We start from the raw sequence: 18,109 nt of genomic DNA, 5'->3' as shown, positions 1-18,109 counted from the left end.
AACGAGCTGTTTTTGGCCACAGGACTGGATGTTTTTTGTTTGTTACGCCATTTTCTGTAAACCCTATACACGGACGTGCGTGAAAAACCCAGGATGGCGGCCGTTTCTGAGATACTGGATCCGGGGCGCTTGGCACCGACGATCATACCAAGCTCAAAGTCGCCGAGGTCACTTGTTATGCCCATTCTAACGTTCAATTGAACAGTAACTGGATGCCTGCTGTAGGAGAGATCCACTTTCGTGAACGGAGTAGTGTACCTAATAAACTGTGTATATCATACAGTGTATATCATTCATTGCCATAACTGTTCCTGCATACTGCTGTGTAGACTCACTTCGGTCTCCAAAGCCAATAAACTCGTCTTTAATCAAAGCCATGTCTACTTATTTGCTATATGAAGAGATTCATCTACTGTTTTATTAAAACATGTTTACGTGGCAACAAATAATAAACCAACTGTCTGCATAATTTGTTTTAGCAGTAAGACTGAAACTGTCACGCCCTGACCATAGAGAGCCTTTTTATTCTCTATTTTGGTTAGGTCTGGGTGTGACTAGGGTGGGTGATCTAGTGCATTTATCTCTATGTTGGCCTGGGATGGTTCTCAATCAGAGGCAGCTGTTTATCGCTGTCTCTGATTGGGTATCATATTTACGCAGCCATTTCCCCACTGGTTTTTGTAGGATCTTGTTTCGTTGTAGTTGCCTGTGAGCACTGCTTGGACTACACGTTTCGTTTTCTGTTTTTGTGAGTTTCCCTTATTAAACATGTGGAACCCAAATCACGCTGCACGTTGGTCTGAGTATATTTCCAGTTCGTACGACGATCGTGACAGAAGCTAGTTTATCCAAATAATTGAATGAATATCACAATGATTTGATCAAGAAGTTGAAGTCAACGCTTTTTGGGGTTTCTTGTAAAAAAAATATATAAAAACACCATACTGTATACTGTATACACTGAACAAAAATATAAGCGCAACATGCAACAATTTCAAATATTTTACTGAGTTAAAGTTTATATAAGAAAATAAGTCAATTTCAATAGAGGCCCTAATATATGGAGTTCACATGACTGGGAATACAGATTAGCATCTTGGTCACAGATAGGGGCATGGATCAATTGATCAGGCTGTTGCTTGTGGAATGTTGTCCCACTCCTCTTCAATGGCTGTGCGAAGTTGGATTTTGGCAGGAACTGGATCATGCTGTCGTACATGTCAGATTCCGGGGCATCCCAAACATGCTCAATGGGTGACATGCCTGGTGAGTATGCAGGCCATGGAAGAACTGGGGCATTTTCAGCTTCCAGGAATTGTGTACAGATCCTTGTGACATAGGGCCATGCATTATCATGCTGAAACATGGAGGTGATGACGGCAGATGAATGGCACAACAATGAGCCTCGATCTCGTCATAGCATCTCTGTGCATTTAAAATGCCATTGATAAAATGCAATTGTGTTCGTTGTCAATAGCTTATGCCTGCCCATACCATAACCCCACTGCCACCATGGGGCACTCGTATCACAAAGTTGACACCAGCAAACAGGTCACCCATCTGCCCGGTCCAGATGAAACCAGGATTCCTCTGTGAAGAGCACACTTCTCCAGCATGCCAGTGGCCATCGAAGGTGAGCATTTGCCCACTGAAGTTGGTTATGATGCCAAACTGCTGTCAGGTCAAGACCCTGGTGAGGACGACAAGCATGAAGATGAGCTTCCCTGAGACAGTCTGACAGTTTGTGTACAAATTATTTGGCTGTGCAAACCCACAGTTTCATGGTGGTTGTTCTCAGATGATCCTGCAGGTGAAGCCTGGGCTGGCGTGGTTACACATGGTTTGCGGTTGAGATCAGTTGGATACACTGCCAAAAAAAAAAAAAAATGGAGGCGGCTTATGGTAGAGAAATGGACATTCAGTTCCCTGGCAACAGCCCTAGTGGACATTCCTGCCGTTAGCATAGCAATTGCACACGCCCTCAAAACTTGAGACATCAGTGGCATACTGCACATTTTAGAGCAGCCTTTTGTCAGATTTGAACCCAACTTTTGAGAGAAATAAGCTTTTTGTGTATATGGACATTTTCTGGTATCTTTTATTTCAGCTCATGAAACATAGGACCAACACTTTACATGTTGTGTTTAAATATATATATTTGTACAACAGCTAGCACTTTCTATACCAAAATTCAGTTGTGAGCATACTAGGGTTTCTATATTATACTACAATATCAGTCTGACTATGAATGTTGTGTTGGTTGAATGTTCCAGGCAAGTTCCAGAATGTTCTTCAGCTGGTGAAACTCTTCTTGTGTTTGGTAATGGCAGCTGGTTTAGGCTGTGGTGATGTTGGCAGGGATGTTGGGATTGGGGGGCAGTGACTCTGGCTCCTTGTAGACAACCGTCTGGTCCTTTCTGCACTCCACAGCCAGGTGGACAAACCTCTCATACACTCCCTTCACCACCCACTACTCAACCTCTTGCAGAATATTTGTTTGTACTTGCAAGTCTCCTGGAAAGACATGAAGACTGATCATGAGGATGTGTAGCCATACAATAAACCATGTTAATCTGTAAACAAAGGGTAGAGTATGTGTTTTCTTACACTCAGTCAATAATGGGGCATTGAGATGGGCTGTTTGCAAATATGTGAAATTTTGAAGGGGGCTTGACTCGTAGACAGTCTAGTCATATGTGTATGAGCACCTACAGTTGAGTAGACTAGAACTGCAAGAAATAGAGGGAATAGGCTAGAAGAGTATAGTAACAGCCCCTCTTCCCCAAGCCAAATAAATGACTGTAAGGGTGTGAAAAGTTTGAGGAGCTCTTGTCTGGTAGACAGTTTAGTGTCTACAAGACAATAGATCATGCATGCTAACCTTCACACACACACACAATACCTAGCCCCAACAGACACAAGTGAGTCACCTACACCATACCCTCCCTACTAATACCTAATTTTGCATGAACAATCAACTAAGCCTCCATAATAGAAGAAAACAATAGAAGTTGTAGCGTAGCGTTCTTGTAAACACACCAACTATGACAAGACACAGACCATGTTTATACCTAGTTCCAGTATATTTATTTACTCATGGAAAGATTAAGTAGATTTTAGAAGGTGACTTACACTAGTTCCTGGTGCTGAGCTTGTTGTTGATGCCTCTACAGATTGATGGGATCAGACTAAATAGAACAGTCATGTCGTTTGCCTCCGGCTCTGCAGTAGTTCGTACGCTACCTAGCTAACGTAACCTAATGAAGTGTAACAGAGATGCTGAGAGATGAGAAGCAGGTGAAACATTGAATAAAACAGCAAACTTGGAACGAGACAACATAACAGTATTGTCTATACATAAACACAGTAAAAAAAAAAATACTGACTGGTGAAAGAACCTAAGGTAGTGCCAGATAAAGGGGAGGTAATGGAGTCCAGGTGTGCCTCATGATGACGTGCAGGTGTGCGTAATGATTGATGCCAGGTGTGCGTAATGATGGATCCCAGGACCGGTGGTTAGTATACCGGCGACTTTGAATGCCAGAGGGGAGGAGCAGGAGTAGACCCAACACGAAGCTAATGCTAGATTGCAAAGTAACAAGTCACACGTTGACAGACAAGTCACACGTTGACAAGTCACACGACTTTGAATGCCGGAGGGGAGGAGCGGGAGTAGACGCGACACGAAGCTAATGTTAGATTGCAAAGTAACAAGTCACACGTTGACGATCCTGCAGGTGAAGAAGCCCGTATGGAGGTCCTGGGCTGGCGTGGTTACACATGGTGTGCGGTTGTGAGGCCAGTTTTATACACTGCCAAATTCTTTAAAAATTATGTTGGAGGCGGCTTATGGTAGAGAAATGGGCATTCAGTTCCCTGGCAACAGCCCTGGTGGACATTCCTGCAGTTAGCATGCCAACTAGCAGCTGGCTATTTACATTGGTATGCTTTGGAATGTCTAGCCAGCGTATTATGAAAGCTAGCTGGCTAGATTTTAGTTTAGATAAACAAATGTAGGTTCCCTAGCTAGCTAGGTAACGTTAGCTACCTTACCTCAGCTTGTCCTCTTTTCTGCTGCACTGATGTTGGCTGATCGGATGCCTTCCTCTTTGAAGTGAAGGGGGAAAATGATGGAATAGCATCCCTTTTCAATGTTCGATGATATGGCAACCTCATCAGTTGAGACTTCAGTTCCGTTTCAAAATCTTCTGGCTACAAACAGACATTTCGATTTTTCTGTTCAATTGGATACACCTCCACGGGGCAGTTCTTCACATCTTGAAATCACTATGAATTCTGGACATTGGGGTCTGCTTACAACCAGAAAATGTAGCTGGCCCATTTCTACAGGTAAGATGCAAAAACGGTCATATTTGCGTGTCGTGAGGAAATTGTCAATTTTTATGATGCATATCATTTGTTAATAATATAAATTGCCATATATAGTGAAATAGAGCAGCAGTGAAATTTCCCTTTAAGAATTTGCTTTTATCTGCCAATTATTTAATGTCAGTGCAGAAGGATGAAAGGAGACAGAGAGAAGAAGCCCATTGCTGACATGGCCCCTACTTCTTCACACCAGACATGCCTACTCTAGGTCTGTCCCTTCTCATCTTCCACATCACCATCAAAGCATACACCATTCAGCAGAAGATAGTAATGACAGCTATCATACATGAAGGCATCATATACAAGCATGTGCCCAGCTGCATACTCATAAAGAAGCATATTTGACAGAGGAGAAGTGCTCTTATAATCCAAATAGCTTGACACTCGCAGATTGCATGCGTCATGCCACACTCATCAACAAAAGTGCTGGGGAATGAGTATAATTCAGCATCCGCAGCAGTGAGATAGCTGAGGTCTTCTTCAAACTAGACTGCAGCCGAGCAAGGTTTATTTTGAGCTGATTGGCATTTCCATTTTGATGAGTGCGGCAACACTGTAAAACATTTTCTGTAAAATTTACAGTAATTTACTGGCAGCATTTGGCAAGTAAATTACTGTAACTTATTTTACTGTACAGCTACTGCAATCCATTCTGCAGTAATCATTTTTACGTCACCAAAGATGTTACTGTAATCTAATTTACAGTATATTACTGGAATTGCCCATGCAGTAATATATTATCCAGTGTTCTTTGCAAGTTTTCATTTTTACATTTTGGTAATTTAGCAGGCATTAGCAAATTACAGTTGGTGCATTCAACCAAGGTTGATAAAAAACACATCACTGTCATAGCAAGTAAAACGTTTCTGTGACTGTTACTGAAAATGTTGTTGTAGTTAAAGATACATTGGTCTTCAAAATAATTGTAATTACAACATATCTTATGATATATCTCTGACTATCTTAGGATAGTGCCACTACAATACTAAGACATTCACGGTAACGTGATGCCAGAGCAATGAAACACAGGACAATATAGCAGACCGCAATTTGGGGCGTTTCATGATGTGGATGTTACATGATATCAGGAAATGCCCATTTATACCTTTCATTGGTCAGTTCCGGTGTTAGGCAACTGATGGTTTCTCAACACAGATGATTAGTTTACATAGCAGTTTAGGATAGCAGTTTAGGGGGGGTGTTGTCGTACCCTCTTTACGACTGTCTTGGTGTGTTTGGACCATGATAGTTTGTTGGTGATGTGGACACCAAGGAACTAGAAGCTCTTGACCTGCTACACTACAGCCCCGTTGATGTGAATGGGGGTATGTTCTGTCCTCCTTTTCCTGTAGTCCACGATCAGCTCCTTTGTCTTGCTCACGTTGAGGGAGAGGTTGTTGTCCTGGCACCACACTGCCAGGTCTCTGACCTCCTCCCTATAGGCTGTCTCATCGTTGTCTGTGATCAGGCCTACCACTGTTGTGTCATCAGCAAACTTAATGATGGCGTTGGAGTCATGCTTGGCCACGCAGTCGTGAGTGAACAGGGAGTAGAGGAGGGGACTGAGCACGCACCCCTGAGGGGCCTCCGTGTTGAGGATCAATGTGGCACATGTGTTGTTGCCTAACCTTACCACCAATAGGCGGCCCATCAGGAAGTCCAGGATTCAATTGCAGAGGGAGGTGTTTAGTCCCAGTGTCCTTAGCTTAATGATGAGCTTTGTGGGCACTATGGTGTGGAAAGCTGAGCTGTAGTCAATGAACAGCATTGTAACATACCGTAGGTGTTCCTTTTGTCCAGATGGGAATGGGCAATGTGGAGTGCGATTGAGATGAACTCATCTGTGGATCTGTTGGGGCGATATGCGAATTGGAGTGGGTCTAGGGTTTCCGGGATGAGGGTGTTGATGTAAGCCACAACCAGCTTTTCAAAGCACTTCATGGTTACCGACATGAGTGCTACAGGGCGTTAGTCATTTAGGCAGGTTATTTCTTCTAAGTGTCCAGATTAGTGTCCCGCTCCTTGAAGGCGGCAGCTCTAAACTTTATCTCATTTCGGATGTTGCCTCTAATCCATGGCTTCTGGTTGGGATATATACGTAGGGTCACTGTGGGGATGATGATGTCATTGCACTTATTGATGAAGCCGGTGATGGAGGTGGTATACTCCTCAATGCCATTGGATGAATCCCGGAACATATTCCAGTCTGTGCTAGCAAAACAGTTCTGTAGTGTAGCATCCGCGTCATCTGACCACTTGTTAAGATAATTAACGTGTCAGGTTAGGTGAAGTAGTGTGGCAGATTTGGAGATTGTGGTTCAGGTTAGGAAAAGAGTTAGCTACAGTTGTCAACAACTCATGTTTTAATTTGGTATTTTTTTATTTAACCTTTATTCAACGAGGCAAATCAGTTAACTTCTTGATGTGTTGTGTTTTCCCTCGTCGTGATGTGTTTTGTCCTATATTTTTATTTCATTTATTTTTAATCCCAGCCCCCATCCCCACAGGAGGCATTTTGCCTTTTGGTAGGCCATCATTGTAAATAACAATTAGTTCTTAACTGACTTTCCTAGTTAAATTAAAATTAAATAAATACATTTAACTAGGCATGCAAGACGATGACAACTAGACAATGACCACCTACCCCGGCCAAACCCTGACAATGCTGGGCCAATTGTGCGCCGCCCTATGGGATTCCCAATCATGGCCGGTTGTGATACAGCCTGGAATTGAACCAGGGTCTGTAGTGATGCCTCTCGCACTGAGATGTAGTACCTTAGACTGCTGCGCCACTCGGGAACCGATGTAAAAGAAATAGGCACGGACCAATTGCGAGCATTAATGGGTGTAATATGATATCAAGAAACACTTTTATCAGAATAAGCCCCATTCCAAATTGCAGTATGGTACTGTATTCTGAATTACAGTAAATTACTGGCAGCAATTGGCCAGTAAGCTACTGTAGAGTTTTAGGACAAAGTTTGTAGAATTCCTACAATACAGTATATTACCGTATTCTGTTGGGGTACAGCGTTCTCATTCACAGTTACAACAAATATAGCCTCTTACAAGGCACACCTTAAAATATGTTAATGAGCCAGAGACACTTCCCCCTTCCACAACATTTTCCCACGAGGCACTATTATTAGTACGGTAAAACACACTATTTTAGTGTTGAAATTACAGAAAGGACTTAGTGGCTTTAAAACAAATGTACATTATTTTACTGTATAAAAGCAGACGCAACTTAACAGTTATTGCATTCATCTTGAGAAAGCTAGGTGGGGCAACCACATCACAGGCATAGTATGCACACTTTTCCTCGGTAAAGTAGCTGTTATAGTCATACTGAATATTTTTTTAACAGTGAGGCAAATTTAGTTTTTTTGTTTAAAAACAATAATTTCAGGGCCTCTTAACTTTTCTTTGACAACAACGCAACCTTTCGGTTGCATATCGACATATGCTTGAAGATTCAAGGGGCGGTATCTCCATGACGTTTCACGTAGAACCTTCACGTTGCACTACTAAATCCAAGCAGCGGAGACGTAGCAGGAACCAAAGTGAAGTTATTCTCAATAATCGTGATTTAACAAGGTATGTAAAGTGTAAATGAACACTTATTTGCCGTGTTTCTATGACCATGAAGTAGAAGTTATTTAGCGTCTTACGGGCAGCTTTCTTGCAGAGTGTGAGTGGCTCTGGTTCGCTGGAATAAGTCAGACTGCTACACAGAAACCGATACAATGTGCCAAGTTCTGCATTTTCTTGCTATGAAGGCTTTATACCATTCATCGATTGATCATCTAGCGATTTACAGAGGCTGCACCATGCATGCTTTCAAGTGGTTGCTTTTTGAAGATGTTACTGTTCATAAGGTAGCTAGCACAGCTGTGTTTTGGGCCTATCTTGGTCGGGTATCCTGCCCTGTGGAATGACTGACCAACTTTCCATTCTATTTTTGAATGCATCTGTGGATTTAACCCCTGTGTTTGCAAACAGCCGCACGAGGGCGATGCGCGTAAATTGGTGGGAGAGTCCTTGTAGAACGCCAGTAAAGAAAAAGCATATGTACATGTTGCTTGTGAGTGCATTTCTCAGTACTTTTGGGTTATAATTGAATTATGAAATGACCTGTTTAAAATAGTGTTTGTCTTCATTGCAAATCAACTGCATTATACTTAAACACTTCAACCAGTAAAATGGCTCTTTGGCTAGCTTTTGCTACAGCCTAGCCTATATCAATGAGCATTAACATTCTAGCTAACAACTGCTGCAGCCAAAATAAAGATAACAACCAAAGAACTGTTCATTCAATAATTAAAACATCATTGTAACCGTATAGGAACCACCAAAAGCGATTTAGTTTAGAAAATTATAACGCAAGGTGCATGTTGAATGGGCGCAGATGGCGATGGCTTTCTTACCGCGCACCAGTGCGTGACGTCAGTGTCGTTTACTGGAAAAGGGTCTTTGCAACAGTTTTAGCATGCTAGTAGTTGCTAGCTAAGAAAGAGTTTTCCAAATGCAATGTTGTCTGGTCTACGCAAAACTGTAGCAGCAACATTTATGAAAGAATGTCCCTTACAATATAACTATTTCCCTTGTGGACTTGCCAAAGGTAACCGAACTATGTCCCTCGTCCAAGTGTCATCCAACAAATGCAGTGGCGGCTACCAGAAGGTGTTCGAGCATGACAGGTGAGCTAGCCTCGTGAAACTAGACTCATCCCCAGAGAGCTCATATTCTGTTTTAGCTAGAAGATTGTAACAGGCTAATGTGATGCCCCAGTAGTATATGTACTGTTTGGCATAGTACAGAGAAGTTTCGACCAACCTTAACTTTGCGATACTATCTTCTTTCTCAATTCGGCTAAACAGTTATCTTCACACGTCTGTTCGTTTGAATTTAGAAAATGCTATTTTTAAATATATAAACATTTTGCTCAATGCTCTATTTCAAATCTTCTGTCATTGATTCAGAACTCTGTCCACCCCAAAGTGCTGCATGTCATGACACACCTGTCTCGATCAATGAGGGAAGATTTGAAATGGACAAGATTTTGGCGTACACATGGTTGGATTACTTCATGGAGCAAAACAATTATTTTAATAGCAGAGCATTTTCTAAATTCAAACAAACCACCTGCAACTCAACATTTTTTGAATATATATTTTTGGCCGAATCGAGAACGAAGATGCTATTGAAAAATGATCTGTGCTACCCCAAAAAGTACCTATCCTGTAACTGCTAAGTCACAGACAGTCTGTTAGCTAATTTCGGTTTCACTGTTATACATCAATGCAACACACTGCTGTTTTTCCCCTTTGGAATACACAAATGATAGTTTTACAAGTGTCCATATGGTTTAGGTGGAAACTTGATGTAATACATTTTCTTTACCCAGCACTGAGCTGAAGTGTAAAATGAAGGTCGCTGTCTACCTGCCTCCTAAAGCTGAGAATGAGAAGTGCCCCGTGTTCTACTGGCTCTCTGGTGAGTTCTCACAGTCCATGGTCTCTCATTTGTTACAAAAAAACAGTGGTCACCATCCCTGCCCAGAATGGGTAGGATTTTGTTCTATACCAACGCACCTGATTCAACTAATTTGTCAAGATCTTGCCTGTATACTTGCTCTGATCTAGAATAAAAATCTGATCAACTACTTAGATTTTACCTATGTGTGTTGAAAATGTTGTCCTTCATGTCTCACTGTGTGCTTCTAGGGTTGACATGCACAGAGCAGAACTTCATCACCAAGGCTGGCAGTCAGCAGGCGGCTTCTGAGCACGGAATCATCATCGTCGCCCCAGACACCAGCCCACGTACGCACACGCTTTACTGATTGCATAAGTCACCCCTTACTAAATCAATGCTCATGCCCACCTTTTAATAGTAATTATAGCTCCCACCCGACCTTCCTACTCTTTATGTGATGTTCAGGTGGTTGTAACATCGAGGGTGAAGATGAGAGTTGGGACTTTGGCACGGGGGCTGGTTTCTATGTTAACGCCACCCAGGAGCCCTGGAAGACCAACTACTGCATGTACACCTATGTCACTGAGGAGGTGTGTCAGTCGCATGATAATAGTAGTCGTGCTGATGGTAGCATTTACTATTACTATTGTGAATCCGTTGATACTGCTATGCGCTGCTAATCACCACCTCCCAACTCTTTCTTTTTTCCCTCTCTCTCAGCTCCCTCGTTTGATCAACACTAACTTCCCTGCTGACCCAGAGAAGATGTCCATCTCCGGCCACTCCATGGGGGGACACGGAGCCCTCATCTGCGCCCTGAAGAACCCTGGAAAATACAAGGCATTGCAATTGGAAGTCTTTTCATTATGATCTCAACATATTTTGAACATATGAATGAATCCCTTTCTCTTCATCCCTTTCTCTCTGCAGGCTGTTTCTGCGTTTGCCCCCATCTGTAACCCCATCCAGTGTGCCTGGGGGCAGAAGGCCTTCTCTGGGTACCTAGGAGAAGACAAGAAGACCTGGGAGGTACAGTATGGGGTTACAGGGGGACTGGCCAAATCAATGGAATCACAAACTACAGGTCTGACCTTGAGGAGTGGAATTCCAGAATAACATGAGTTTCTAATCACTCTTCCTCCTCTCCTTTTCCTCCTTTCCAGGCGTATGATGCCACGGTACTGGCAGCGTCATACTCCGGCCCACAGCTGGACATCCTGATCGACCAGGGTCGTGATGACCAGTTTCTGTCGGCCAGCCAGCTGCTTCCTGACAACTTGATCGCCGCCTGCTCAGAAAAGAAGATTCCTGTTGTGTTCAGGCTGCAGCCGGTGAGTGCTGCCACCCAAAGACCAACTATAGCAACTGTTTGATCTTGAAATGCCTACAGTGGTTGATCAACTAAAAGTTTTGCCAGTACAGTACCCTGCGTCACTATATTTCTCCAGACCAGCGCAAGGGGGAGTTTGAGCAGTGATTATGCTTTTGGGTCCCAAGGTACTAATGTGTCTCTAAAAATACACTTTTTTTTTTGTTACTACTCATCAGTATTATTTACTAAAACTGTTGTTACACTAAGGTTTTATTCTAAGAGAAACTTAGATTATAATTAGGGTGTGGAAATGTTATTTTGCTCTTACTGTAGTACTGTAGCCTACTCCCGACCGGTCATATTGTACACACCCGAGTGGTGCAGCGGTCTAAGACTGCATCGCAGTGCAAACTGCGTTGCTACAGATGCTGGTTCAATACCTGTGCTGGCCGCAACCGGGAGACCCATGAGGTGATGGTAGGCTTTTGAGTTCTCTCCCTCTAAAAACAGAAATAAATAATTTTAAGTAACAAACTGGCTTTATTTACAAATTAGTAACAATGTCTCACCCCATTTTCAAGAATGGCCCTTTTCTTGCTCACTTTACGTTATTTGAAAACGAAATCTCAAATATTATTTTTGAAACAGAGCTATTATTATTATTGCTAATTAAAATGATATAAAAGCCCCTTAGATATTCTCACAGATATATTATTAACCCTGTGTGAATTCTGCAAACAACGTTTCTAGCATGACAATATATATTGGCTCCCGAGTGGCGCACAATGGTATTGCCTTTTGTAACGGATGTGAAACGGCTAGCTTAGTTAGCGGTGCGCGCTAAATAGCGTTTTAATCGGTGACGTCACTTGCTCTGAGACCTTGAAGTAGTAGTTTCCCTTGCTCTGCAAGAGCCGCGGCTTTTGTGGAGCGATGGGTAACGATGCTTCGTGGGTGACTGTTGTTGATGTGTGCAGAGGGTCCCTGGTTTGCGTCCGAGTATGGGCGAGGGGACGGTCTAAAGTTATACTGTTACACTTGCAATTCTCCAGCTGAATGCACTGAGATTGCGGTAGGCACACGAGGTTCAAGGCAGGAGGCACTGGACGGGCCGCAGAGCAGTGCACAAGACGGATCTAGCCCATTGGGAGGGGGGGGGGGGGTGGACCCCCGCCCCACTGGGTAGCACAGAGCAACACTTTAAGAGGCATTGCACTAATAATGGCACTGACTAGGGAAACGTTCCTTCTGTTATTAGTGCCTGTCTGCACATTGTTTTAGTTAGAATGTAACTAATAAAGGTGCGAAAAATGCCCTTGGATATGAATTCGGAGGGCAGAAATGATTAAATATTAGAGCATTAGACCTCTCGCTGAAGGCGTCAGTCAAAAGTTATACTTAAATCCGAACAATGACATGAAAAGTGCACACTTGTAAATCCCAAAGTCTGGAAAGGTAGATACAAATTATTTGTGACATTGTGGTTACAATAAAGAATGTAACAGGATGCTGTGTTTTTATTTACAGTAGTGATGGACTGTCTGGAGGCATTTTGAAAACAGGTTTTCAAACACTTGTTTTTCACAAGTGTACTGTCCATGACTGATGTAATCCAAAAAAGCATTAGACAGAGTTGATGAGTACTTGAGGTCACCTAGAACAGGAGAGCAGGACATGGCCGACTCTCCCTTATGTAAGAAATTAGCCACTTTACCATGTTTACTACAGTATGTAGGCTGTTTACTTGTCAGACTGCACAGTAGCCTAATAAAAATAAATGCAGGCGGCTTCTGAATTCTCTTCTAAATTCTTTATTATCCAAATGTTTTAAAGTGCGTGTGGGAGACCTCATGCAACCTCAATATCGGCTAAAGCATATACTGTACTGCATTTCTTTATCAGCATCTTTATGCTTTCGTTAATAAAATAATGATAAAATAGTCTTTCAAACTGCTGATGTTTATTTAGTTATGGATTCATAACAAATTACTATGGAAATAAATATCACTGAATTACAGAAATATTGGAACAAAGTTGTCTAATGAAGGTAAACAAATTGTTGCTTACTGGAAAATACTCTTTCAAACACACACGTTGTACCGTGCTATTAACAGGACAAGACTTGCCTAGAAGGAGAACTCTCCCCCATCTTCAAATGTTTTTCTTAGTTAGGTTGGCTGTATCACAACCGGCCTTGATTGGTTGCAATTTCCGTTTAATCCACCAGAACAAATTTTGTGGTTAAACTCAAATATACTAATTGATTTAAAAAAAACATTATCAATTGGAACCTTTAACATGTGGAAGGTGGAAAAAGTATTATTATTAACCCTGTTTTTCACAAGCGTATCGGGCTGTGAATTCTGCAAACAACGTTTCCAGGATGGGTTATTAGTAGGACAATACATATATATTGGTCATGGCTCCCGAATGGCACAGTATCTTACTGCAAGAGGCATCACTACAGTCCCTGGTTCGAATCCAGGCTGTATCACATCCTGCCGTGATTGGGAGTACCATAGGGTGGCGCACAATTGCCCCAGTGTCTTCCGGGTTAGGGGAGGGTTTGGCTGGCCGGGATGTCCTTGGTTTCTCTCCCTCTTTAAAAAAAAAAAAATGTATGTTGGCCTTTATTGATATTATTTTGGACTTTTTATTCAGATTAATCGCTCAATTTCGTTTTTTTAAAACAAAATAATCTCTACTATCTATCTATATCCTACCCGCTGTGGTCAACTATTTCAGCACCGTGCTGACTGAGACAAGCATGGAGAAATGAAAATGTTCAATTATAGTCCATGATATTCTTAATGTGTTGACGTCGGCTAAATAATCAAGTTGATGGCACAGTCATATAGCCTCGGCACCTACATTGGGGCGGCAGCGTAGCCTAGAGGTTAGAGCGTTGGACTAGTAACCGAATGGTTGCAAGATCGAATCCCTGAGCTGACAAGGTAAAAATCTGTCGTTCTCCCCCTGAACAAGGCAGTTAACCCACTGTTCCTAGGCCGTCATTGACATATGAATTTGTTCTTAACTGACTTGCCTAGTAAAATACATTTTTAAAAATCTGAGTGGCTTTGGATCAAAATAAACAAGTACCAACATTATTTCTGATAGTCTTTAATAAAGAAATGTTTTGGTTATTCTGACCTGGAAACCATGTACAGAATTATAATAAATAGCCCATTATGGGCTATTAGCAGTACAATATATGCTTACCAACATCTCTGTTTTTTTTATACTTTGTGAAAGGCAATTGATCAGCATTAAAAACTTTGAATGGCGCCCCCCTGAGTGGCTCAGCAGTCTAAAACACTATCGGTGCAATCTGTTTTGCTACAAATGCTGGTTCGATACCCGTGCCGGCCGCCACCTGGAGACCCATGAGGTGGCTTTTGGTTTCTCTCCCTCTAAATAACAAACTTGCTTCATTTTGAAATTAGTGAGTGTCTCACCCCATGTTTATGAATGGCCCTTTTCTCGCTCGCTCTAGGTTAAATAAATGAAATCATCTAAAATATTGTTAATTTCATTATATAAAAGCCCCTTTAGATATTCTCACTGATCAGTTTTGCCCTAATGAAAACTGCCCCTTAGATATGAATTTATAATCCTCTTAGTACTGTAGCCTACTCCCGGCCGTCACGTTGTACGGCGCCATATTATCCGTTCCAGCCTAATGGTTTTGTTTTTCTTGGAATAGAAACACCATAATATTAATGAAGCTACATTTCATAATCAATCACATATACTCTGTTCTTACAAAAAAGGTTTTAAATTCTCTAATGTCAATCAAATGCTTCTCAAACTAGCATTGTTAAAAATGGCTGACAATGAAATAATGTCCCATATAATTCTGGCAACATTTTAAAGTAGGAACCACTGTACTGGACTAGGGTTGGTGACCTTCCTGTGTGATTTCCCTGCTGCCAGTTCTATACAGTATGTGCTTGTTTACTGATGTAAAATGCAGTGTCAAACAGTGCCATTTGTTTCCATCAGGGCTACGACCACAGCTACTTCTTCATCTATTCCTTCATCACCGACCACATCAAGCACCACGCCAAGTTCCTCAACGCTTAAGACTGACTGCTGGACCAGAACCCTCTTCTGTGCTTTCTACCCCCAACTGTGCACCTGGTATTGTCCACCTGTCCCATCCAGAGGTCGAGCTAAAATTAACCTGATGCGCCTTGTGAGCTGAAATGAACACACTTGCTATGTTGAGTCAACCTCAGAACAGACAATAGTGGGGCCAGGATGTTTGGTGTTAAGAGGAGCTTGCTTGCAAATCATGTGGTTACTCCAACTGTATTTCTGAAATAAAGGTTCAGTTATTACTTTTGATTCCATTTTATGACTTTAGGCTTATACACGTTGACATCTGAGACCAATACAAAATACATGTAGGTGGACTATAGAACATAAGACGATGTGCTTTTTACAGATAAGGTCTTTACTGATAGTGATGAAATATATACATTATTCACAGCAGTTAAGGCAACATTAAAGGGGTGTTTCATGCAATAAAATCCAAATTGCTGTACACCAATATGACAAGAGGTACAAAATGGTACGTCAATTTTAAGAAACCTAAACATTAAAAAAAACATTTCCTCCCAATCAAAGTACAAAACTGAGTACAAGCTTTCAGGACTATAAACAGAAAGGTAGAAAAGGGCAAAACTGCTCAACTCAGCAGTCAATAGTTACACTGGTAAAAACATTTAGCACATTTGTGTAGTTCAAATAAATGTCACACATTTAAAATGGAGCTCTGAGATTTGTCAGTTGCCAAAACAGTCTCTTTAAAGTGCAGATAATTTCAGGCCTGTAGGCAGCCACACCTGAAGGCCCGAGGGATTGACTAGACTAATCAATGAACTAAAAGTATTGAAAATGTGTAGGTTTCTAAACTGCCAGGTTTGCAGCACACGGCCCAAACCTCCATAAGGAAACGATAAGCTACAGTCACTTTCTCCTAAGAAAATATCCTTGTCATATTTCCCTTTTAGTTTATACATTATTTTCTATCATCAAAATATAGGAGGAAATGTTAACTGGGAGAAGGGATACTGGTAGTCAAATGTTAGCACCTGAGTAGTTCTATTTAGCTTGGTGGAAAGGAAATTACTTTGAGTATTAAAGTAGGATTACGGTGTATAATTTTTTATATATATAGTAATTGTAAATTATATTAAATATTAGTTACATTATATACATAAATAGTAGTGTTGTTACTTTGAATTCTACATTAGAATCAGGATCTGGAGTGATTTCATTGCTAAGAGAATGTTCACTTTGCCTGAGGAGTGTGGTGGTGACTTAAAATATTCACTGTGCAGAAATTGCTTCGCCATTTCCTGGTTTCAAATTTCAGTTTGTGAAAAAACAAGCCAGTATAGTGTAGATAATCATTGTACTTTCTAAACCGCTGTGAAATATTTTCCAGAACGATTGTATTTTCAGCTGTTTGAAGCTGGTGTTAGAGATATTAGAACGGAATGCATAGAAATAGTGTAGATGGAACAGATCTACCTTTCAATGAGAATAACAGAGCTATACCTCACATTTCTATGTGAATTTGGTCGGGTTGCCCCATAAAGTAAGAAATATACTACTACAATACTTTCTAAATACAAAACCCACTTGCATGAACCACCACATTGATACTTCACATCACTGCTTTTCATAACATTTACCATACGTCTAAAGACATTTACATCATTGGAATAGTACAAACCATATTCAAAAACATTAAAGCTGGAATCATTAGTTGCTACATCCATTTTTGGATTTATAAATGAATGATATACCCATTTTGATTCTTGAAAATAACTCCAATGCCTCACAAGCTTAGTTAAACTGTCGTACCCCATCGGAACCCAGAATAAAAACTTGTTTTACTCCCAATGTTTGTAAACAAACACAGTATAGCCTCAAAACACGCTTAAAACTCATTTTTATATCATGGATGGTCAGACCTTGCATTCATAGCTGTCTATGAATTTGAGAGTGGTTACATTTATTCAGGCCCATCCCTCGGCTTTTTACCAAAACAAAGTCGGGGTGGCCTCTGTCATTGTTTCAATTAAGGATTCTAGCTTTAATGAACTGCTGTCTCAAGTGCTCTGAAAAAACAGTTTAGTTTTGGCAACTGTCAAATCTATCCAGTGAAACATTGTTTGTTTTTACTGCTAAAGCTTATGCTTTGGATACCAAGCTGTATAAAATGCATATCTGTACAATACAAAACCCAACACCATTGCTCACTCACACACACTTAGTATTCTTATTTTGGAGTGTTCTGCTGTTTTGTGGGATATTGGGTACTCAAGCATCAACTCTTCAGATACTGCTAACAGTCTCTAAATCAGTGAATGTATCAGTTACTTTTAAATGCTAACATTGTAGGTCCTACATGACCACCTAGCATGGTCAGCATCACCCCACGCTTCAAGGTTATTTAGCAGTATACAATGTACTAGGGAATGCAAACCTTTTTCATTCTGGCTAACTATGACTCCTGTCACTCTCTTTGACACGCACGCATGCAGTCAGGCACACACACAATGTTAGAGTGATACCATAGACCGAGAAGCAGGCTACAGAATGAAGCATGACAGTGTAGTAAGCCCACACCTACCCTGAGTTACATACCCACAACCACTCCTGATTCAACAACCAAAACACAATGTTCCCATAATGTTAAGACAATACTTCAACCCCTACAGAGGTGGTGAGAGATCCATTTAAAAGTAAAACATAATACAATATACAGAACTAAACCTAAAATATATGACCTATTAGTGAAATATTTGGGGGATTATTTTCAATGTATACTCTCAGTCATGTTCATTGTAAATATCTTGAAATAGGGAAGCTGTAGCAGAGAGATCGCTACATTGGAGTGTCTGGTGTTTATTC

The 18,109-nt window shown here is 41.2% G+C and overlaps 1 protein-coding gene and 1 long non-coding RNA gene across 3 annotated transcripts; one reads left to right on the top strand and one right to left on the bottom strand.

The window, feature by feature from the left end:
- Nucleotides 1–2,375: 2,375 nt before the first annotated feature.
- Nucleotides 2,376–3,325, bottom strand: LOC110502123 (uncharacterized). The gene is made up of 2 exons (XR_002470299.3): nt 3,133–3,325; nt 2,376–2,514 (listed from the first exon to the last, which is right to left on the bottom strand). It is a non-coding gene; the product is annotated as an uncharacterized LOC110502123 (long non-coding RNA).
- Nucleotides 3,326–7,641: 4,316 nt separating this feature from the next.
- On the top strand, nt 7,642–15,522 carry esd (esterase D/formylglutathione hydrolase). 2 transcript variants are annotated; one of them, XM_021579488.3, is made up of 9 exons: nt 7,642–7,986; nt 9,011–9,089; nt 9,797–9,885; nt 10,116–10,214; nt 10,333–10,457; nt 10,588–10,707; nt 10,798–10,896; nt 11,031–11,198; nt 15,185–15,522. In XM_021579488.3, exons 2-9 carry the CDS (start codon nt 9,022–9,024, stop codon nt 15,263–15,265), a joined length of 849 nt encoding a protein of 282 aa, XP_021435163.2. In that variant the 5' UTR covers nt 7,642–7,986; nt 9,011–9,021; the 3' UTR covers nt 15,266–15,522. The 2 variants fall into 2 exon arrangements, with proteins under 2 accessions (XP_021435163.2, XP_036815000.1); XM_036959105.2 differs by having other exon boundaries at nt 7,920–8,473.
- The last annotated feature ends 2,587 nt before the right edge of the window (nt 15,523–18,109 follow it).

This window comes from Oncorhynchus mykiss, chromosome 22 (genome assembly GCF_057628025.1).
Source record: "Oncorhynchus mykiss isolate SJ-2025 chromosome 22, ASM5762802v1, whole genome shotgun sequence".
Lineage (NCBI taxonomy): Eukaryota > Metazoa > Chordata > Actinopteri > Salmoniformes > Salmonidae > Oncorhynchus > Oncorhynchus mykiss.
The sequence above is the reverse complement of the archived record's forward strand: the minus strand, read 5'-3'. Positions and strand labels throughout refer to the sequence as shown.

Coding starts and splice junctions, on each gene's coding strand:
- esd (XM_021579488.3), top strand. CDS start 9,022: ATGTCCCTCGTCCAAGTGTCATCCAACAAATGCAGTGGCGGCTACCAG. Junction 10,708..10,797: donor AGAACCCTGGAAAATACAAG/GCATTGCAATTG, acceptor TTCTCTCTGCAG/GCTGTTTCTGCGTTTGCCCC. Junction 11,199..15,184: donor TTGTGTTCAGGCTGCAGCCG/GTGAGTGCTGCC, acceptor TGTTTCCATCAG/GGCTACGACCACAGCTACTT.